This window comes from Balearica regulorum, chromosome 4, assembly GCF_011004875.1.
Source record: "Balearica regulorum gibbericeps isolate bBalReg1 chromosome 4, bBalReg1.pri, whole genome shotgun sequence".
In the NCBI taxonomy this organism is placed as follows: Eukaryota; Metazoa; Chordata; class Aves; order Gruiformes; family Gruidae; genus Balearica; species Balearica regulorum.
In genome coordinates, this window is record NC_046187.1 from 19,694,141 (window position 1) to 19,718,374 (window position 24,234).

General features: G+C 40.2%; 1 protein-coding gene across 1 annotated transcript in view; it reads right to left on the reverse strand.

The window, feature by feature from the left end:
• The window catches only part of PRKG2 (protein kinase cGMP-dependent 2), a 35,253-nt gene extending 12,663 nt beyond the window's left edge, over positions 1-22,590 (reverse strand). Inside the window, exons 1-8 of the mRNA XM_075751390.1 lie at positions 22,079-22,590; positions 11,135-11,301; positions 9,356-9,469; positions 6,093-6,198; positions 4,704-4,767; positions 3,324-3,401; positions 2,190-2,284; positions 1,330-1,398 (exon numbers count right to left, since the gene is read on the reverse strand). Of these exons, the coding sequence (XP_075607505.1) occupies positions 1,330-1,398; positions 2,190-2,284; positions 3,324-3,401; positions 4,704-4,767; positions 6,093-6,198; positions 9,356-9,469; positions 11,135-11,301; positions 22,079-22,590 (1,205 nt within the window). The remainder of the gene's footprint in view (positions 1-1,329; positions 1,399-2,189; positions 2,285-3,323; positions 3,402-4,703; positions 4,768-6,092; positions 6,199-9,355; positions 9,470-11,134; positions 11,302-22,078) is intronic.
• Between the last annotated feature and the right edge of the window lie 1,644 nt (positions 22,591-24,234).

The following is a 24,234-nucleotide window of genomic DNA, read 5'->3' on the forward strand; positions in this document are numbered from 1 at the left end:
CAGGGGTTGGTACTGGGACCGGCACTGTTCAACATCTTTGTCAGCGACATGAACAGTGGGATCGAGTGCACCCTCAGCAAGTTTGCCGACGACACCGAGCTGTGTGGTGTGGCCGGCACGCTGGAGGGAAGGGATGCCGTCCAGAGGGACCTTGACAGGCTGGAGAGATGGGCCCATGTGAAGAACGTGAAGTTCAACAAGGCCAAGTGCAAGGTCCTGCACGTGGGTTGGCACAATCCCAAGCACGACTACAGGCTGGGCGAGGCATGGGTTGAAAGCAGCCCTGAGAAGAAGGACTTGGGTGTATTGATTGATGAGAAGCTCAACATGAGCCGGCAGTGTGCGCTTGCAGCCCAGAAAGCCAACCGTGTCCTGGGCTGCCTCAAAAGAGGCATGACCAGCAGGTCGAGGGAGGTGATCCTGCCCCTCTACTCTGATTTTGAGACCCCCACCTGGAGTACTGCATCCAGCTCTGGGGGCCCCAGTGCATGAGAGACATGGAGCTGTTGGAGCGAGTCCAGAGGAGGGCCACAAAGCTGATCAGAGGGCTGGAGCACCTCTCCTATGAGGACAGGCTGAGAGAGTTGGGGTTGTTCAGCCTGGAGAAAAGAAGGCTCTGGGGAGACCTAATTGCAGCCTTCCAGTACCTGAAGAGGGCCTACAGGAAAGATGGTGAGGGACTGTTTATCAGGGAGTGCAGGGACAGGACAAGGGGTAATGGGTTTAAACTGAAGGAGGGTCAATTTAGATTAGATGTTAGAAAGAAATTCTTTACTGTTAGAGTGGTGAGGCACTGGAACAGGTTGCCCAGAAAGGTTGTGGATGCCCCCTCCCTGGAAGTGTTCAAGGCCAGGTTGGATGAGGCTTTGGGCAATGTGGTCTAGTGGAGGTTGTCCCTGCCTGCAGCCGGGGGGGAGGGTTTGGAACTAGATGATCTTTGAGGTCTCTTCCAACCTAAACCATTCTATGATTCTATGATTCTACGTACCCTCCAAAAGGATATCCTGAAACCAGGGACATGCAGAGGCTTTTGTTGTTCCCTGAGCCAATGAATTGCACTTAATAAATGTGAAACATCACCACCACAAGGAAGGAAAGAATAACTCTGAAATACTCTTAAGCTTCTGTGCTCCTGCACCTTTTGTTGGCCTTTCTTCACTATGTCTTTGTGTAAAGCATAGCCACAGGTCAGTATTCCAAAAGCATAACCACTTGGTCAGTAATCACTTAAGAAAACATTGTGATTGTGCCTACAGTGAAGTCACATCTTACTGTTAACTTACTGAAAGAGGATGCAAGTCTTTCATTAAACTGTACCATGATACTTACTCTCTATCTATAACGAGGCACTCCACATTGTATTCATCTGCAATAACGTTTGCTGATCTGACATCATCACTAAGAATTGAAACAGATTAGAAGAATTCAGAAGCATATCAAAATCCTCAAAGTACCTCACACAGTACTGATACAGTCATAGCTGCTATAGATGAAAGTCCTTGAAGGCCTCTGCAGCCTGTATCTGGATTAATATTGCTGAACCAAATGCACAATTATAGCATTTACTAGTCATTGTTGTCTAGCACAGTATTTTTTCCAGTTTCAATGGGGTTTCAGTCATGACTTCATTTAGCAAATTAGGATGAGATGTAATAAGCATTACATCAGGATTTACTATTAATTTCTTATATGATCCTCAGATATAAAACATACCAGAGACCAAACGATTCTTACTCAATTACCCACATAAACATGTGCTACATAAGCTATTGGGCTCACAGGTCCTATCTTCTCTGTACTCCTTTTCTCTGTTTCTAACTATCATGGGCACCAGCACAGAAACAACAGCTCAATCCAGTAATGCTGGAACTTATCCATGCTAGAAGTCATACAAACCCGTTCACAAATTTTCATCACAGCTTTTACTGAAATATAAAAAATAAGCAGCAATCCAGAGAGAGTCAGCATTTGCTTTTTCAGGGAAAACCAAAGGTAGATGACAGTGTACACTTTCAAGTTCTCTCTGCAAAACCCGAAACATTAATAGAAATTCAAACATTGCTTTCATTTGCTGACTTTACAATCAAAACAAAGATTATATGCAAAACGGCCATGCATTGTGTAATCCGACACATAGTGATAAGTGAATTGAAATACTACACATTGTGAATCAGACAATATGAACTAACCTGATGAGAGCCTTTTCTCCAAAGTAATCTCCTTTATGTAGAGTTTTAATCAGATGAGACTGTGAGTGCTCTGCAGTACTCTGGGTAACTATCACCTGAAAAGTACAGTAACGAAAATTTAGCAAGGTAAGTTTCAAAGTATTGCATGGTTTCCCCTTCTTTTCTGTGTATTTTATAAATGTCTTAAACTCAGTAATGCTGCAGAAAGACTTACAAATACATATAATTACTCCCTCATCTCAAAAATTAAAACCATCAAATGTTGCCTGACACCTCTCTGATTTTTGCTGAGATGGAAAAATGAATATATTCACTATTACGCAGCCCCTAATATTTTTCCCTCATACCTTTTAAAACAGAGCAAAATAAATTGCATTTTAATGAAAAAACTGAAGAATACTTCAGTTCCCACAATGTGTAGGCATCATATGAGCTTTTTGTCTTCTCAGCTAAAGAGATAGCCCCAGAACATTAACTAACGTTTCCTGCATCATGAAACTCTCCTTCCACTGTTCACATTCTTCTTATGCCCACACCTGTTAGCAAAAAACAAACCAGAATATTGCCAGACACAGACATATTTTGGAAACCTGAAACTCCTACTGGAAGTTTATTGATGAAAATTGTCGTGATTTGATTCTTTAGTGTCCTGTGTCAGCCTCCAAAGTAACAGCTAATGGATTAAGGCTGCTGCTTTCCTCCTCTGGGACTAACAAATGAAAGATATAGGTCCTGAGGCCATTCTCCATTAAACCTATGACTCCGTTATTTCTTAGATATGTCACAAGTCTATGTTTTGCCCATCAGATACTGAAATATCCAGGAGAAGACATAGGATCAAATTTCTTTAAAAAAAAAAAAAATTGACTTTATATTTCTGCTACAGTGTCAAGAAGCTTCAGGACATATGTTAATTACATTTTAATTAGAACAGCGTAACATGGGTTCATTGTGAATGAAAATTAGGCTCCCTGAATCTCTGAAACACTGCTACAGGCTTTTATCACAGTACTGTGAACTTAACAGCATCCCCAACAACTCTCTGCACATCTTTTACTGAACACCACACCCCTCCAGGTAGCTTTTGAAATAGAGGTGTTTGTTACTTTCTAAGTTAGGTTTATTATATCTTACCTTTCCATTTGCTATTATAAAGAAGGTATTTCCTTCTTCTCCTTCCCGAATAACATAATCTCCCTTGTTATAGTATTCCTGTTGGGGGGACAGAGACAGAAAATATTGTCCAATATATCATTGGCGTCTTTGAAAATTCTGTTTACTTTGTAGATTTCTTAATATACCTGGATGTTCCAATGATATTCAACTCCCTATCTACTGCATATGTTGCATCCAATAATAATATGCACGCATTCCACTATATAAAGCATGGTGGCCAATATAACATCTCTTAACGCAGCAGAACGTTATTTGTTTAAATAAATATTAACACTGGTATTATCCTTATGAAGAAGGGGAAAATGAAGAAAAATATCAAAAGCTCTTAAAAGAGTTCTAAATCAAAATCCCATTTCCAAAACTGATTTTGGGCTTGACACCTCAGTGGGAATACCTAAATCATCTATTGCAAGCTACCAAAGCACCAACTTTTCTGTCCCTGCTAAGGAACCCTGCCTTCATTACCCCATTTTTTAACTTTCAATCAAGCATTTTTTCCATGCTAACTTTCAGCTTTGTGATCTATTCTTCTTAAACAACAACCCCATTTTTTTCTCCTCTGAGTTTTTCCTGAAAGGTCTGCCTTGCCAGGAATTCCCCCAAAAATGTCCCTGCTTGTGATACTGGTATGCTAAGGCCATTTGTCATTCCACATAATCAACACCGTGATTTCATCCCCTTGTGCCATGCATCACCCTATCTGCCTCCTCCAACTTGGGACCTGAAGCGTAGTTTCTAAGTGACTTCTGTTTTCCATCCTCAGAAATGTTCCAAGACTGGGATTCCTACAGACCTTCTCTATACTAAAAGCTACAAATAGCTACCACTGCTCTTGGAAAACATCACAGCTACGACTATATATCAAGCCTTTACCTCCAAAGGCTGCTGAGAGATGCAGCCCTAAAATACAGGTATTTGTCCGGTTTCATATGTTGAAAGCCTGAGGCCTTTTTCGCGTTATATTTTGCAGTGTATATGGTCCAAGGCATATGAAAGCATTACATATCCATGTTGCGAACAGGTAAAATGTTATAAAAAAAAAGAGTCAGAGACTTGGTCAGCAACTTTGGGGTTAATCTTAATAAAGGCTAGATTATAGATCCTCTTATCTACTTGCTTGACTCCTTCAATGCTAAAAATATGACTTATTTTATGCTACTAAATGTTATCATTTGCTGCAAAACCGGAATTCCACTCTGACCACTCCAAAACCACTGTCATATTATAAAAAAAGCTAAAAAAGCTTTGTTGTTTTTTTTTGTTTTGTTTTTACTAATTTATTCTTGTTATTTTAAAAGCTTACTGAACACTATTTAGAAAAACTTAAGAGTATCTTACCACCTCCAGGCAGTCCATGATCTTGGTTAATTTATCTTCAGGTAAATTTTTCAGCAGGGACACACTTCCAGAAACCAGAAATGCAAAACAAAAGAAAAACCCCCAAAGTAGCTATCATTAACAGTTTTTTCATTATCTCTTCTCATCTATACAATTTGTACAACCACATTTTATAACTAGCTAAACTGGTGGTGCTACAAAAAACCACTTAATATACAACTAAATCTTAATTTGGAAGATTCAAGCATTCTCATCTTGTTTTTTTAGATAAAAAGAACTTGCACATCCTACAACTTAGAAATGTAGCAAACATTGATCACTTTGTAAATCAACCTTGTGTTTCAGTGGGGCAAAAACTCTAGCAGGCACATAGGATAATTTCAAAATTCAGTCATACAAAATCCATTAATTGCAAACCAAGACATTATAGTAATAATTATAATTACTATATAATTATAGTAATTATAATTATTACTATATATACCAATAATATATACCAATATATATACCAATAATATATTTTCAAATGCACTGCAGAGACTTCAACATCAGAAAAAGGTGACTTCAGTACGACTTGCACAGCTAGAGAATTCAACTACAGTGATGACTTAGTGAGCTTAGTGGTAAGAATGAAAAACTTACCATCCTGAGCAGTCAGACTTGTAAAAGTTAGGAAATGATAGAGCTCCAGCTACTCAGGCTCAGCAAGAAAATATTTATAGAAATCAAAGATGGACATGGATGCAAAAATACGCAAGACACTGTGCATTGCCAGGATTGAGATCTCGATTTGAAGCCATAACAGAATGGTCATTCTTTGTTAAAGAAAGAAAATATGACATCAGCTAATTATGTTTTGGAAACTCTAATTTGACCTTCTTCCTAAGGAAAAACACAGTACAACTCTCAGTGTTCCCTGCAAGATAGAGACTTATTTTACTCTCTGCAGATCTCCTAGTAATTTATGTTGGAATTAGTTCAGAAATTGAGAGACATGCACTTATCATATTAACGTCTCCAAGGGATGAGGACTATTCCTTAATCTAGTCCAGCAGCAAATTAACTTCTGGTTGTAGTATTTATTTAACTCTATTTAATATATTGTTTTAACTTCTAGACATGTAACCTTCCTATATGTTTGTTCCATTACTTAAAAGCATTCAAGCACCTATTGCTGTTTCCTAATGTAATTCAGAGCAAAAACAATAAAAAAATGAGAAAAATTATTTTGTGAATCCTAAAAAAATCAAAAGTGGTAAATATTCAGGTTTCTGAGGCTTTTTGCATTAAGAGCGTCTCTTTGTCTCTTTAAAAGACAGGTGAAGTATTGTTGTGCACCTTAGGAAGTAGCCCAAACCAGCATTTCAAATAGAAATGTGTTATATTTACCTTCTAAGGAAGTTTCTGTATTGTTCTTGTCTTGTTTGTGCTGTAACTCTCATGATATTTTGGAACACTTCTCTGTCCAACGCCCATGTTTTAACATTGGTGATTGCTTTAAGAAAACAAAACCCGACAATATCCACAATGTTTCCGAATGATTGATGGGAAGATATTACAATATCAGGTCATAGAACAAGACAGACTAGCTCTTCTAAAATGCCCAAAGCCACATTTTAAAATATGCAGCACCTATTGCAATCAGATTTTTAAAGAAATCAGCTCCCACTTGAACAATCCTCATTAAAGTAAGGCATAGGTTTCCAAATGCTCCATGGACCGCTTTCCATGCAACTCCACAGGCTGACTAACCTTGAAAATGTAGCCATTTACTATGACCACAAACAGAGCTGAACATTTGTGAAGATCTACTCCTAATCGTGGACAGTCATTACACTCAGAAGCTGCAATGTAAGCTGCAAAGGAGCTGAGTTGAAAGAAATAAAAACTCCACTGATGTTTTTCAAAACTTATGTAGTAAATATTGAATACTATGGCTTCAATCCATCTCTAATTCAGATTACATGCAAAAGTTTGTGAGATATGCAATAAGATAGAAATAACAGAGGTCAAGAAATACCATTTCATTTCATAATTTCATTTTTCATTTCATCCTGTGAACCTCACACAGTTTTCCTCCAATGTAGCCATTTTATAATGCAATAAAGGGTGATCAAAACATTATTATCTTTTGAAAGGCATTAAAATATTAATACAGTAAGCATGCATAAGATCCAGCATCAAAGATGCAAACCACTAAACAGCCTCTGTGTGCAATCACTGACACAACACATCGCACTTTTTATTTTTTTTTAAGCAAAATAAGGTGATTCTATTTAATTTAATATCTTTTTTAAAAAGATGCTACACCATATTCAGCAGTTTTCTAGCGGTCATAAGAAGAAACAAAACTTTCTCTGGCATAAAGGAAAGCTAAGAAAGAAAAAAAGAGCAATTTATTTCCTCAATTTGTCATATATAGAATCATTTTTACAGGAAATAAAAATTCCAGGTTTAAAATGATGCACAGTTATTGGTCTTTGTACTTAATCCTGATATACACATATGCTGTTAATGGCTATTTATCAAAAAAGCTCAAAAATATTTTTGGATACTGGGAGAACAAAGTTATTGCTTTGGTTTTGTCTTTCTCCTAAGTAACATCTTTAAGTTTTCTTTGCATGAAGAAAATACGGAAGTCTCCAAGCTATCGTGAATGCATTTCCTGTATCTTGCACGTTAAATAAATAAAGCCATTATATAGCTCGAAAAAAGCCTGTAATGTCAAAGATGAGCTAGAGAAAGAGAAAAATCAGAATCAGAGAATTAAATCACATTTCAAGTTTCAAATACAGCTACTGCATGCAAAGATGCTGCTGGGTAGCAGCAGCCATTGAAATGCTGTCTGGTTGAAGTCGTAGAATCATAGAATCATAGAATGGTTTGGGTTGGAAGGACCCTCAAAGATCATCTAGTTCCAACCCCCCCCGCCCCCGCTGCAGGCAGGGACACCCTCCACTAGACCACCGTTGCCCAAAGCCCCATCCAACCTGGTCTTAAACACTTCCAGGGAGGGGGCATCCACAACCTCTCTGGGCAACCTGTTCCAGTGCCTCACCACTCTAACAGTAAAGAATTTCTTTCTAACATCTAATCTAAATCGACCCTCCTTCAGCTTAAACCCATTACCCCTTGTCCTGTCACTACACTCCCTGATAAACAGTCCCTCTCCATCTTTCCTTTAGGCCCTTCACTTATCAGTTTTCAAAGACTGCAGCTAAAAGGTCACTAGATCCAGCATCAAGAAAAGGTTTTCACAGATCTATTTACTAGTCATGCTCAGTTATGGCATTGTACTGCTCTTGTGCCACAACAATCACAGGAAAGCTACTGGGGAGGGGCAAGTTTCTGCAGTGATTTTTAAGTATTCAGACACTCTTTCTTGTCCATAATTGGACAAGTCTTGCCCGACCTCAAAACCAATTAATGTTAAAAAAGGTCTAAAGCAGCATGACATCTTACTATGCCAAAACACTACTGTGTAGTGCTAACACTATACAGGAGGCAAAAAAATAACATAGGGAACATAGTCAAGTAGAACAGTGTGCTAGTAAGAAAAATAATTACATTATTGATGCTGTTCTGTTTATCAGACAGCAACAAAACCAGATTACATGTAATAACTTCCATCTGCACAGCCAGCAGTGATCAAGTGCTTAAAATGGGTGCAGGAAAAAAAGACCAGAAGCTTTTGAAGTGAACTTCTTGGTTTATTTCATTTGCTCCTTTTTAACTCAACATGAACTCTTCATACTTAGTTGTGATTCAAAGTTCCTGCAGATTTAGATAAGAACAGAAATTAGCCTTCAAACACAAGTAATACTTATGGAATGGTGAAGAGCGAAGAAATGATCAATTTAATCATATTTGGTCATTTACTGGTTGTCACAGAATAATTATGGCAGGTTAGAAAAGGAATTAAGCAGTACTTAATGGATGAATACACAGTCTTACGCAGGAAGAGGGATATTTGTATCACACCAATACTTAAAAACTCTATTCTGGTTAGCCCATAAACACAAAGAGCCAGTATTTGCCTCAGAGATGCAGCACATCTCACCTAGAGGTTTCATCTCTCCCACTACCACATTTGAGATCAAACTCAAATCTTCCGAAGGCCAGTTGCAAATGCCAGGTGCAAATAGATCTTGACAGGACTCAGTAACTTAATGACATAGAACTAAAAGAAGTGCAATGACTAAAAGAAGTTCCTACTTATTTTAGTTCTTGTCGAATTAGGTTTTATCTGCTCTATTAAAACCACCATGGTTCTAATAGCATCTTAAACTCACTGTAATTTCAGCCTCAGAGTTGCATTTGACACAAGAATGTAAGAGCAAAGACTATCGCTGCTACTCAATCATTCAACGTAATTCTTCCTTAGCAGTTAGTTTGGTACATATCTAGCTAACTAGCATACTTTGGAGATGCCCAATTGCTTATCAAAGGTCATGGTAGTGATGGAATTATATTCACGGCATAGTACTATTAGAGTTTCCAAGCAGAAAGAACTCAAGGAAGGAAACATAATCTTACTGTAGATAATCAGAACATGCAGACATCTATTAAATTAAAACTTCAAAGAAAATCTGGATATAACAGGAACCTCACCAAAGTAGATAAGCAACATCGTTATAATAAACCTTAGGTACCTTTCACAGAGGCTGTTCGTGTGCAGTTGTATAAAATGGCTAGTTCACCAAATGCTGTCCACACAGGTATTGAGGAGAGTAGTTTATTCTGCTGAAAGACTTCGAGACTGCCCTCTGTCGAAAATCATCAGGATAATAGGTATTAAAACTGAGCTCAACTGCACAGAGTCAATGGAAAACAAAGCAATATATTTCTGGCTTCACCACTCCCTGTAACACAGGAATGGGAACAGTGATGCAAACAGTGCTTTGAAACAGGAGTACAAACCAATAGACATTTTATTTTTAAAAAATGTGTTGCTAATCTACAAATCTGCTTTGGAAGGGAGGGAAAGCTGACAGAAACTTTTCAACACAAAAAAGGCCATGAAACAGGCGTATTCTAAATCCTGATGGGATAAACCCTTGCTACAAGTCAGTCAGTACTGGTTCAGGTAGCCTAGTGTGGTGTAGACAAACAAATCTTAAAAATAGTTATCACAGGAGAAATTACTCATGAGGTTTGTCAGTTCGTACACATCTATGTATATATGTGCAGAATACAAAGGAGAGTGCAGAAAAATGAAAAGCACATTAAATCTTCCTTTAAGAAATTCTCGTTGAGCCGTATTACAAAATTAGCAAAAGTCAAAGAAAGTCTGACTTTCTTCATAGTTTAAGGCCCCCAAAAAATTTCCCTTAAGCATGTTGTGAAAAATTTGAACCTCTTCTCTCCAAGACTCCTCAAAAAAAGATCTAATGTGCCAGAAAAATTTCTAGGTGCACAACTTCTGCCTCATATTTAATCTGTTTTTCAGAATCTTACCATTTTTCTAGCAAGAATATGGCTATTTGTTACAAATCCTGCCTCCTCTTTCTCCTTGCACCATCTATGTTATCCTAACACGGCTACCGTCAGTTTTTCAAACCAATCCATCCATATGAAGACAGAAGATAGGCTCTACAACATATAATAATATGCTCCCAGCTTAAATATTCCTGCCTCAACAGAACACACTCCTTATAGCATGAGCTCTAATTCATGGGCCTTCTAGTGGTCCAGAATTGAGTAAGTATGCAAATTAACACAAATACTGACTTTTTTCTTTTTTTATCTTTTTTTTGTGGTGAGATGATGAGAGTATTGCTGCTAGGAGCAACTTTCAGGTGTTAAACTTGGACTCCACTATGGCTCATCTGTAATTTGAGATTTGAGTGTAAGCACAGTAGCAGTCTACACAGATGACTGCAGTGAGATTACTTCAATCCTCTTGGCATTATCTTAGGAAACTCTTCTTATCCTAAAGCTTGTTTTTGTTTTTTCTAGGCTTTTTCCCAGAAAAAAAAGGCAGCTGTTTAAAAAAAAAATCTAAGCTTTGAGAACAGTAAACTTAGCCCTCATCTCTCAATTTCCCATACACAGAAAACTGATATAAGCTGTCACGAATGTAGAAAAGTAAGTTTATTTCAGAAGTGGCATCACAATTGAACAGTTTTCTGTATGCTTAAATTATACCTGCTCTTCCTTTGGAGAAGAAAGGGTTGGCTCTACCTTTACCTACAATAGAAATGATTTTCTGGCCTCTAGGCTTTCAGAAATGAAAGAGGTCATGAAATAGTATTAAATCAAGGTTCAAGTTTCTAAGGTGCTTTTTGTTTCATAAAAGTCACAGGTAAAATTTTCATTGCCCTCAGCAGGGCCATTATAAATGATTGAAGAGCACAATTGTGGTTTTCTGCAAAGACTTCTAAATTTGCTGTTTCTTGCACTTGTGCATTGTACAAGTAAGCAGTATTCACCTTTGAGCACAAAAATGTGATTGCCCGGCTCTCCCTGTCTGATGACATAACTCCCTTGCTGGAAAGTGCTTTCATACATACATTCCACCATGTCTCGGATCTGGTGAGGCTCCAGTCTCTTCAAGAATTGATTTTTATTCAGGGCATCTATGATAAGCTGCTTCTCACTGGTTTCAAACAAAAAACAAAATTTAAAAGATCCAGCATGGTTCGGGTATATTATTCACCAGACATTCATTCCTCTCAAGATGTTTCCTCACATTTCTAATACTTACATGACCAGTAATACTGACAAAAGGTAGAATCCTTGCAATTAATATGCATGCCATTAGCTGTGCCACACTGTGGCCCTCTTCTCCTGTGTGACCCTGCCTGCAGAAAGCATCAGCTTAGATGTAAAAAGGCTCCCAGTAGAATATGTGATCCTCAGAAAGTTTTGCAGTTTCTCACCATATTCTTTTCCCATTGCCTGACAAAGGTATATAGCCTTGCTTATCTGAAAGAAGTGTGAGAGGTATGTCTTCACATACCACTGCCTGTATAGGAATGGCAACTTGATATAAAACCAGGTCCACGGTTCTAACATTCGAATACATTTTTTCTAATATCCAGCAAAATCACAACACTGATGATAGTAATAAGGTTAAGGTTAAACATTGTGGTACTAAGACCTCATCAAGAGTTTCTCCTTTGTGATGAGGAAAGATGCAAGGAAAGAAAAGAGTGCAAAAACATGATTAACAGGTGTTGCTGTTAGGAGACTGTTAGTAGACATTGGTGGTGGGAGAAATGAAGCAAGTTGTAAATGAATGTGATTTTAAAACTGAGTAGAGATAACTACCCTTGCACTTGCAAAATAATATTGATCCTGTGGCATGCCCTGATCATAGCTATTAAGCAAATTTATGATCTGGACATGATCGCATGGCTAGCTTGCAAAGTACCTGTTGAACATGGTCCCAAAATTCACAAAATAAGTCCAGGATCCAGGAGAGGTGGAGGCGGAGGGTAACTGCTGATCCCTCCCACACCACTCTGCTGTGCCCAGTTCCTTTCCACAGATGACAACAAACAGCATAAATGCTCCTACCGCAGTAAAAAAAAAATCCTGTAGTAGTCTGCTCAGGTGGGATGCCAAATATGCTCTGTCTCCTTAAGAATGAGCAGACATGAAAGAATCTTCCCAAAGCAAGCCCTTTCCTCTACTGCTTTTAGGAATTTTTAGGGTATAATCAGAAGTAAAAATATAAGACAAGGGCTTGTGGATACCGGTATGCAGCCATTAATGCTGACCTCTTTGCTTTCTGAAATTCAGCATTCAGGGAAATAAACATATTATATTTCACTTTGGTGATCCTATAGCAAACTACAGGCATCCCAAATTATTTCATTAAAAAATCTTTGGAAAAGCTTCAGTGTGTCAGTAAAACTCTGACAAAAGGCAGATCAGTGATCAAGGACTAGCCTGTCAGCACCCTGAGGGCAGTAATAGGCCTTAACTACCCTGATCGGCCTCATTTGGGACCACCACCCATGCATCCTCTGGCCATTAGCCTGTATACTGCATTTAAGCTCAGCTCTGGGCATTCAACTCTTGTCTGAGTTGTTATAGAAATAACTGATTTTTGGTTTTGTCTTCTGGATGGGTATTGCCCCAATATTGTAAGCAATTCGTTTCTGTCTCTTGGTTAAAGCTTGCATCTGATACTGATTTCTTCTTCTGTGGGATTCCTGGTGGACCCTGTTATCACAATCCTGCTCTGCCTACCCTGTCCAGACCTTGTGGGATGGTGCCCTGGTTAGTGAGGGCATTGTCTGTGCTGTAGTCACATCCAGGTCACTTACTCTTGTGCAGCAAGTGTGAGACAGAGCCTCTGCATCACTTCCTGCAGTAGTAAATACATATAAATGGATGAGTTGTAAAGACAAGAACAATCTATTATTTGAGCTGTTGGTGGAAGAGCCCAGTGGCTGGCTTTTAAGAAGAAGAAAATGTGCAAAAATCAACTGTGGATGAATCCACTAATAATGACTAACCAACTGAGACAAAGCTGGCTATACATACTGGGCAATCTATGAATTCTGATTGACTTGCACATGTTCTGGATCAAGCGTATCCTATAAAGCAGTGCCTTGAATCCATGCCAGAAATAAATGCAATTAAACAACTGCTGCACTGATGGAGCTTTTATGGACCTACTGAGTCATTTACTGCTGAAATGACTGCCTTTAAGTCCTCATGTTCCTAATGTGCATGTGTAAGGAAGCTACATAACAAAATAAACACACTAACAGTTTCCTGTGGCTCACTCTTGCTTGTATTCATGAAATAATGCAAGGTTATCATCAAAACTACGTTATGTAGGAAAAGCCAGGAAGAATCAATCAGTTAAGGCAAATAAGTAGATTTACAATGTTACTACTCATATAATGACTAAGAATAAGCAAGACTAATGAGATGAGAAGAAAAATAAAATCAAGTACCTATGGTGAGGATTGTGTTTAGACATACAGATCATAACTTACCTTCTGCTGAAAGCAACAGATTTATTAGAATATAAGCTCTAACTTTGTTTTCTGCTAAAAACAACCTTGCTTATTTAATTCACCCTGGCCTGCATCATGCATACAATACTGCAATAAAATACAGTAATGGCTCATAAAGTGCTACTTAAAATGAGCACTAAAGCTTCCAGAACTACAGAATAGGAGACTATGCTGTTTTCGCAAAGTGCAGTTGGCCACACAACGAAGGACACATGAGTATCATAACCATGGCTCAGTCTCTTGAGTCAGCTGCTTGCTCATTTCATGGGTATCCAGCACGATATCTAACAGTTTTCTCTCTGCTGTTTTCCTCAGCTTCTCCTGCACCACTTCTGAGATTTGCTGCTGGAAATAACTAGAAGTCCTGAAAAGACAGAAGACATTTAATCCGTACTTGTGCCAGTCACTGTCCTGATGAATAGTCCTAAAAGGCTAAAAAGGGGTTGCACAGCTGCACACAACTCTTCTGGTAGTGAACAGTCTTGGTCCCATTGCTACTAGGAGTTTCTTCACCACCCGGGGCTAGCTTTGCCATAGCATCCTTCTCCAGGCTTTGTTCCTCTCTCTGCTGTTAGCTCTTGTGGAAATGTTCCCCCTGCCCCTTTCAATACATTCCCAGTCAACCCCTAGAAATCCACCTGACACTCTGAGAAGGGCTTTTTGGGAACAGGATTGGGAATTTACTCCCATTATAAGCTAGATGTCATCTCACAGGTACAAGGGTACAACATATACTTTGCAGAGCCATATATCCCTCTTAAAATATATCTCCCTCTTAATACGCTTTTCTTCTAGTAATGAGAGATTTTTTGGTTATCTGCTGGCATTGCCTGGGAAAGGACATCAATGTCAACTGTCAAGATAGTTCTTCCCCAACCAGTAACAGCTGATAACAGAACTGGGTCATGATCCTGAGCCCATAATGGGAAGAACCTTGATATTGGCAGCTTAGATGCTGCTGATGGTGATAGCATGCTCTGGAAGGACTCAGAAAAATGGAGAACCAAGTCCTACAGACACTGAGACACCTAGATTCTCAACACTGTGAAGGATAAAAGATTAAAAAATTTTCATTTGAAAGACTTGTTTGACAGATCTGCTTTCACACACCATGTTCAAACTCTAAATTCTTCAGGCTTTAGTTAAATTTTCAATGCTCAAACTCCCATTAATGAAAAACATATTTTTGGAAACACAGATTGATTTATCTGAGTTGTTTGAGATGACGTATATACATGAGAAAACATCAACTCATACGGGATCGATAAGAACCATTGGAAGCTTCTAAAACTTTCATTAAAAATCATTCATGCGGACATACTCCAAACAAAAGTAAAATCCTGCTAAATAAATAGCATAAAATTGTGCCATTTGTTTCAAAGTGTTTCTAAAAATGGACTGATAACATTCTGGACTCAATGCAAATTCAAGAACATAGCATGGAGCTTCCCTTCCTTCTGAAATAGCTCCTTTCACAACTGTGTAGCTACACTGTGCAATTATCTTATGCAGAAGTGGGGCTGCATTCAGTCCCCTCTCTGTAGAGGGGAGGCAGCTAGTTATATAGCAACTCTAAACAATTCCACAGACACTGTTAGGCTAAAGGATGAGTATTTTTAACTACAGTGGACAGAAGTCTGTAGACAGGGAAGGTGAGACGTTTTCCTTACTTGTATGCCAACTGTCTGAATTTGACCTACTATAGCAGTATTTACAGCCCAGGTAAGGAAAGCAAATGTTTGCTTCTTCAAAAATTTAGTTGTCTCAATAGCAAGGTGATGGTGGCTTAAACTAGTGCATGTGTATCACAGGCTTATCTCAGATGCATAGAAGTGCTATGTCTAAAACAGTTTTGTGGTGGGGTTTTTTGCATTTGTTTCCTTCCAAAGTATTCGGAAGATCAAATGATACTTTGGCCTCTACTGCATCAAAAGATTTATCTGCCCCCACCCCAGAATTCTGAGCAAGATCTTTCACTATTACTTGATTTGTTGGAGGAAGCATCCACTGTGGGATGGAGAAGAGAAAAAATTAAAACTTGGTTGGGATAAGGACAGTTTAATAGGATAGCAAAGGAAGAGGAAAATAACAACCACAATACTAGTAAGAGTGGGTGATACACAATGCAATTTGCTCACCGCTCAGTATCCAATGCCTAGCCCATTCCCAAGAAGTGACTCCTCTGCCCCAGCTAGGCCCACTCCCTTTATGTATTGACCATGAAGTAATGTGGTATCAAATATCCCTTTGGCTAGTTTGGGTCAGCTATCCTGGTTGTGTCCCCTCCCAGCTTCTTTTGAAAATTAAGTCTATCCCTGCCTAAAACAATGACATAATCTACCCCTTACTTTATACCATCTACGTCATGCCCAGCTCCTACACTATCCCTTTAATCACCATCACTTTTCCTATCTTTGATATACATATATAGGTATATATAGATATCATTCTGTTAGTCTATGGGCCATCCCTTTAAGATGTCTGTTGAATTCATTTAAGCCATGACTTTGCGGTCCATCTGTCATAACCATCTTTAAGGGCAGGAGAGATGGTATGTGGTGGATTGTTGCATGCTGCATTCAGAGTTCGCAGCTGGTGTATCTAATGTGGTCGATGCCCATGGTCTGCAGGCTGAAGATGTCAATTTCAAGGAAGTTGCTGGGTGCCAGTTGCTAAAGGCAGTTCTAGTTCCATTATGACTGCACTTCTCTCGGTTTCATTAAAATTCATCCTTCATTAATTTTGGGTATACTTACTGTAATAGTACTGATGGCGCATAAAGCAATTTTAGTAGGGATGACATACAATGGCAGGGTTATTTAGAAATTAACATCATACAATTTAATTTATTGGCTATTTTCACCCAAAATCAAATGCCCTTGAGGTACACACGGGACTTCCGCATCCTTTCTCATCACCCACCAAATGCACTCTGGTCCCTGAGCAAAAGCAATCCCGCAGATGGGCTTGCCTTTGCCTGAAGCAGGGATAACCCAAACTGTTTTACCCAACATATTCTTCATGCGCACTACAGGAACTTGATCCCCTTCTACTGGGCGTGGAAATTTTGATTGGGCAGGGCCAGCTCGATTGGCAGATCCCCTAGTGTTAACTAACCAGGTGGCCTTTGCTAAATGGGTGTCCCAGTGTTTGAGGGTCCCACCACCCATTGCTCTCAGGGTAGTTTTTAGCAGTCCATTGTACCTTTCAACTTTCCCAGAGGCTGGTGCATGACAGGGGATGTGATACACCCACTCAATACCATGCTCTTTGGCCCAGGTGTCTATGAGGTTGTTCCAGAAATGAGTCCCATTGTCTGATTCAGTTCTTTCTAGGTTGCTATGTCACCACAGGACTTGCTTTTCAAGGCCCAGAATAGTGTTCCGGGCAGTGGAAACAGGATATGTTTCCAGCCGTCCAGTGGTTGCTTCCACCATTGTAGGTACATGGCACTTTCCTTGGCAGGTTTGTGGGAGTGTGATATAATCAATATCTGCCAGGATCCTCCATATTTGCATTTCAGCCATCATCCTCTATACCAGAGAGGCTTTACCTGCTTGGCTTGCTTGATTGCAGCACATGTTTCACATTCATGGATGACCTGTGAAGTTGTGTCCATGGTCAAGTCAACCCCTTGATCACAAGTTTATCTATATCTTGCATCTGTGTGACCCGTTGGGAAGCAGTTCTGCGGAGAAGAACCTGGGAGTCCTGGTGGACAAGAAATTATCCATGAGCCAGCAATGTGCCCTTGTGGCCAAGAAGGCCAATGGTATCTTGAGGACGCATTAAGAGGAGTGTGGCCAGCAGGTCGAGGGAGGTTCTCCTCCCCCTCTACTCTGCCCTGGTGAGGCCACGTGTGGAGTACTGTGTCCAGTTCTGGGGGCCTCAGTTCAAGAAAGACAGGGAACTAGTGGAGATAGTCCAGCAGAGGGCTATGAGGATGATTAGGGGACTGGAGCATCTCTCCTATGAGGAAAGGCTGAGAGAGCTGGGTCTGTTTAGCCTGGAGGAGAGAAGACTGAGAGGGGATCTTATCAATACTTACAAATATCTGAAGGGTGGATGGGCCAGACTCTTTTCAGTGGTGCCCAGGGTCAGGACAAGGGGCAATGGGCACAAACTGGAACTGGAAGTTCCACCCGAATATGAGAAAAACCTTCTTCACTTTGAGGATGACAGAGCACTGGAACAGGCTGCCCAGAGACGTTGTGGAGTCTCCTTCTCTGGAGATATTCAAAACCCACCTGGATGCAATCCTGTGCAACCTGCTCTAGGTGATCCTGCTTTAGCAGGGGGTTGGACTAGATGCTCTCCAGAGATTCCTTCCAACCTCTACTATTCTGTGATCTCTTCCTTGATGGCCGGAGGTATCATACACCCACCAAGCTGTCAATAATTCACCCTTATGTTGCCAGTTCAAATCCACCTGACCCACTTCAATCTTAGAAGCCTGATCCACCTGCTTAAAAGCAAGAAGGATCATGACGCCCCACTTTCGTGGTATTTGTTATTCGTTTCTTGTAAAAACGACTTAGAAGTCCCTTCAGGAGGGCCGTAAGTACGAATAGGCCTTCCACTCAGTCTGGGGAACTGCACACTGGAAAGCAGAGTGGCAATTTTCCTGGAAGAATCCCTATTTGTGCTTGTTTTACCTTGCAACTCATGTAGTCATGCCTCTAGGGTCAAGATTTTTCAAGGTTTTCCTTCCCACTTCCTCATGTCCTCTCTGTGGTCATTCAGGTAAAACCACAGGGTGCCTCGTGGTGCATACCCTCTATATCTTTTCTCTTGAGCAGAAGAAGGTGTACTCCTAATAGCTGAAATACTGGTCTGTACAGGTGGGGCGCAGGACATATTCTTTTAGAGCTGCTGGAACTTCTGGTTCAGTTTTTCCACAGCCGAGATGAGGGAGGAATAGAGACTTTCTTCATATTGCTGGACTTGGCCAGCCACTTCATCCACCATTGGTACATTTTTCGCCTTTCCAGTCCATTACTGCCAATGAGCTGGCATACGACACTGATGTGCTCTGTACAGAGTTCTGCATTTTTGGGTCAGGTACATTGGACTTCATCAAGATCTGTGGGTAAGTGTGTCTTGTTCTAGTCATAATAAAGCATCTCCTGTACAGCTAATTCCCTCAGGTACTGGATACCTCTCTCCATGGTGGTCTGCTTGCCTGGATAGGTGTTGAAATCTTTTTGCCAGTCTTGCAGCTCACTCAGGGACAGGGATCAAGTGTTTAATTTTGCCTCTTCCTCCTAGTCTCATGACGGTCATGGTTCATCAACATCACTTACTAAGCAAATTGATTTTTTTTTTTTGTGTGTGTGTATTTCTTCTGTATGGGGGTGACTGATACCAGCATGGGTTGTTTTTTTTTTTTTGTTAACCTGCAGTCCCTGTCACGGCGGTTTAAGTAGCCACAGTGCCTGTCACTCTGTTTTCCCTCTCTTCCCCTGAGGGTGGTGCCTAATATCGAGCAGTGTTTGGTTGATAGTGGCCAGGGTCCTGCACAGGGTGGTAAGTTGTGCCTCTTTGCAATAGCCACAGCATTTTTCTTTCAAATATTCTATCACTTCATCAGGATCCTGTAGTTGATCAGGAGTCAAGTTCCAAACCGTTGGAGGTGAGAAGTTCTCTAGATACCTGCCCATGCTCTCCCATATGCTATGCCACCCATGACTATTCAGCCTTGGGGCAGAACTCTGGGTGTTATTCTTCGAACAATTTTTTTGTAAACCTAAACGAGACCTGGAACATGTTCAAGAGACCTAGAAATAAAAGCATGCTGGCTTGAACATCCCAAGGGTATTCAAAATTCTCAAAAGCTGCTATAACCAGCCTGAAGGGAAAAGGGGAGATGAAAGAGTGGGAGAAGGTATCCCCCCCGTCTTCCCCACAGATTGAGTGCGATTATTAATCAATTGTGAAGGATGTCATCCGAGGTATGGAGATGACAGCTATGCTATGTACAAATACCAGCTTAAGCTCATGACCAGTGACGTTATCATGTCATAAGTCGATATTACACAAAACTGAGGATCTTGACCCCTCTCCCAGAGGTGATAAAGAGCATCGCAGGGAATATATACAGCAAGTAGAATTTGTGACCAGCAACTATTTACCTAATATAATAAATGTATATAACAACTTTGTTTTAACTCACTCTGGTCAGATCTGCTGTTATCTCAACCCATCAAGCCCCACATTGGGTGCCAGAAAGGACTGTCAGGGTTTGGCCCCAGCTGGCAACTAAATACTATGCAGCTGCTCACTCACCCCTCCTCCCATTGGTGGGATGGGGAGGAGAATTGAAACAAAAAGGTAAAACTTGTGGTTTGGGATAAGGACAGTTTAATAGCACAGCAAAGGAAGAGAAAAATAACAACAACTACATTTAGAAAACACAAAATGGGTGAGAGACAATGCAATTTCTCACCTGACAACTGTACACTCAGACTGCATACTCAGAGCATCCGGCAGCCATACTGGCCCTCTCTGTGCCGCCCCTCATCCTGGTTAGCCCCATTCCCTTTTTTGAGCATGACATCATATGGTATTGAATATCCTTTTGGCTCGTTTGGCTAAGCTATACTGGCTGTGTCCTGTCTCAGCTTCTTATGAAAATTAACTCTATCTTAGCCGAAAACCAGGACAGTGTAAAACACAGGAAGATTGCCACTTTATTTCCTACCAAAAGCTAAAGCTGAAAATTTTTCAATTGCATAAAATTGAGTTTAAAAACACTGGGTAAAATAGCAAGTTGACCATAATTTTTATATTCTAAGAAAATAATTTTTTAATGTCTGGACTGATCTATTGAATGCTTAGGATACTCTAGAAATCACTTTTTCTTAATTCTAGCCCCTCTGATGATTTACTAATCAAGAGATCAACTGTAAGATCACAGAGGAAAAGATGGGTGGCCTGCTTCTGGCAAGGATAAATTTCACAAGGAGTCAGGACAGGTGACCCAAGCTGGCCAGGGGCTATTCCATACCATGTGACATCATGCTCACCATAAAAGGGGGCTAGTCGGGCAGGGGCGGGTTCGGCGTGGCTCTGGGATGGGTTGAGCGTCCAGTCGGTTTTTATTGCATGATCAGCATTACATTTACGTTACTTAAGCTGGAATATTTGTTTTTGTTTTGAACAGCAAAGTCTGTGCTGCTGTTATCTAAGCAACTGGCTCTTCTGTTTGCTTCAGTCTCGGTGCTGTTACAATGCTGTATCTGAAAGCACCCTAGAAAATCATCATCTGGTGGACTGAGTACAAGGATCATGCCAAAGAGAAGGCATATAATTACAAACGCTCCTAAAACATGCAATTATCTAAACTGTCCATATACTTGTAATAAAATGTTAGTATAGTTCTCTGGAAAAACACTGCTAGCCAAATATTTCAGCTCCTTATGGTGACTCGGGCAGCCTTTCTCGTTCACAACACAGCCTCTAATGTGCAATGCTGGATATGATGGATAAGAAATCAAGTCTGATAATTCTCAGGTCTACTACAATACATACTCAAATGTGCCATGATTTCTTAAGACAATAATAAAGCTCCCCACAGACATGAGGCAGTTAAGGTGCTGGCTGAAGCCCTTAGATAGATTCTGGCTACCACCATGTTAAAACAGATACGGAGGTTATGTCTTCACTGCAAGGTAAAAAAGAGTCTAAGGTATGTTTAAGGATACCAGTCTGATACCTCTGTTCACAATGTCAGCTGCGACCACAGATATTTCTGGCTCTTGCAGAGGCTAGAAATATAATTGGATTCAAAGAGAAACAAGCAAAATTAGGTTCCTACACCATGACTGTCAGAAGCTGGAGGGTAGGAGGAAGCTGCTAAGAGGATAATCACGTCATACAAAAAAATTCCTATTTCACACCAGACTGACTTGAAACTGGGCTTACAAACTTCATACACAGCTCAGAATCAGTGTCCGTATTGCATTTGGAAGAGTCGAGCTGCAGCCACCTGCTCCTTCCCAAGCCATCCATGCTATAGGAATAAGAATCCTGAAGTCTTGAATCTTCTGCTCATTAGTGCTCCAGAGTACAGATTAAGCTGCAAGCACTAGGCAAAGCTGGACATGAGAAGAGGCTTAGGTTCTCCTTAGCTGGCAGGAAAGATAAATCCCAAAGATACTATAAGAGTCTCCTCAACTAAAATACAGAGGCTACCCACCACTCTTCATCTGAAGTCTGAGGGATACAGGTTCTTGGTTAAAGGTACATACAAACTCAACCAGCTTCTATGACAGTAACAAAGTCTATATAAAAAAGAGAGATACTTTTAATCCTGATTTATCATGAGGAGAAGATATCATTGTGATAAAAGTAATATCCTTGTAACACAAGCATATAATCCCCCTTGAATGAGCTTACCTGGAATCTTTTCGGACTCTTGCTTTTTCAAAGGAAAACATAGATTGCCTGGTCAAATCATACAGCTGTGTTGTCGGCTCTGCAGATACACCTTCCTTGGCTCCTCTCCTCCTATTGCCAGAGACTTGAATCCTTGAAGCTGCTTTAAATGGAGAAAGCTGAAGAGAGTGCTCTCCTTGAGTGCTAACAACATCCTGCAGCTTGTTCAACTGTATACACTTGCTCTGAAGTTCCTTGGTGAGTTCTGCTATGACCTTAGTCTGCACAGCCAACTGTTCCTGAAGCTCAGCAACATGACTTTGACCCTCTTGCAGCTCTTGATCTTTTCTCTTCAACTCCTTTTCCAGTTCAAGCACCCTGCTGCAAAGAACATCAGCTTGCCCATTGATCACACTGACACCTAGACCTTGGTCCTTCAAAAACTTATGGTTGCCACCACAGCCAATAGAGAGATTTGCTACATGTCTATTCGGCCTCCTCAGATGCTTGGGTTTCAGTGATCCATTCCCCATTTTGTCCAGAGACCTAGCTGAGAAAATAAATTTGCAGTTTTATTTCATTCCCCAACAAGAAGAAAAAAAAATCATGGAATAGCAATTAATGAATTTAATATGTAACTAGTAGATGAATTTGAGATATACAACTATAGTAAACATAGTCAACTGCTTTTATCCTTTCCAGTCCCGAAAGTCAGAAGAGTAAAGGATGATGAGGTACGTAGGTTGGTGGATGGAAAGCAAAAGATCTGATGTCTACCAACTCTTTCTTGTGAGGTGAAGAAAAGGTGTGTAAGCACCTATCAGCCTAATGAAGACAAAACAAACAGCAGGAAGGAGAGAAGCTGCTAATTCTTGCTGAAGCAAGAAAATTGTTAGACGCAAAAAAATTTTTGGGTCACTTTCCCACTGAGGAATAATTATTGAGTACACAGACTAATTTAACCAGTAGGTGCATATCTGCCTGGCATAAAGGATATGTGAATATTAAGCACATGTGTTAATAATTTTTTTTTTAAAAAACGCCAAAACTTTAAGGGTTATGACCGTAAAAGAACATCATACTGATCAGAACAGGGGTCAGGCTATATTGTAAACTCTCTCCAACCATGGCCATAAGGAGATGCCCAGGAAAGGGTATCAACAAGATGAGCATAGATGCTGATTTACTGAAATACTGTCTGAATTTTCAGATTTCCTGAGCCCTATATGCTTTATTTAATCCTCATGGATCTCTAATCCTAGTACTTGTCCCATTTCCCTTCTAACCCCTGTAAATGTCATATCTGCAGACCCTGGCAGGATCCTAGCAAAGAATTGAAGGGGTCTGCTTCTTGCATGAAGAACTACATCATTTTATTTGTGTCTTCCAGTACAAACCCAGAGATACCAAGATTAGGAAAAGCCACCTTCAGAAAGACTTTTGTCTTTTAATCTTTTCTATAGTATTTTGTAAATTTGTGTCCTAACTCTCTGCTGAACATATGCCTGAATGACTTCTTTCCCAGAATGACAAGTCCTAGCTTACTCAGTCCCTCCTCATACAGACATCACTTTAAAAGTTTGACCAACGTTGCTGTCTTTTGCTGATGACAAATTCAGAGCAGTATAAAGTTAAACCTAATTTATTCCTACCAAGAGCAGGCAGCTGGCACTGTTTCTGCAACTCTATTAATTGTTTAAAACTGGCTCACATCTCTTAGTGTAACACCAGCTACTGCTGTCAAGGACCAATTACCTTTTATGGAGAATTACCTCTTTCCATTGCCTAGTCATGAAAAGTGATTGGGAAACAAAAAAAGAGTTCTGACTCCTGTCAGAATACTTATGCTCCAAGTACTTGCTACAACTAGCAGCCTTCAGTAGATTTGCAACGACCCAACTTCTTCCCTGGACACTATCTTTGGCATATTTTATCGTCTCATGATAAGAGGAGCAAGGAAGAAGTGCCTGCTGCTTACGTCAGATTGTATTAAATGCACAAGTTAAGGGGCGGGGGGGAAAAACCCTAACATATTGCTTTGGGAAGACTAGTGGTCAATCACTAACCCACTGTACCCCAGAACTAGTCTTGGACAGCAATGCCTGTCTATAAATCCCCTCTGGGGGCCAGAGCACTGCCAGGTTACAGTTTGATTTAGTTCAATCCTAAGGAGAACT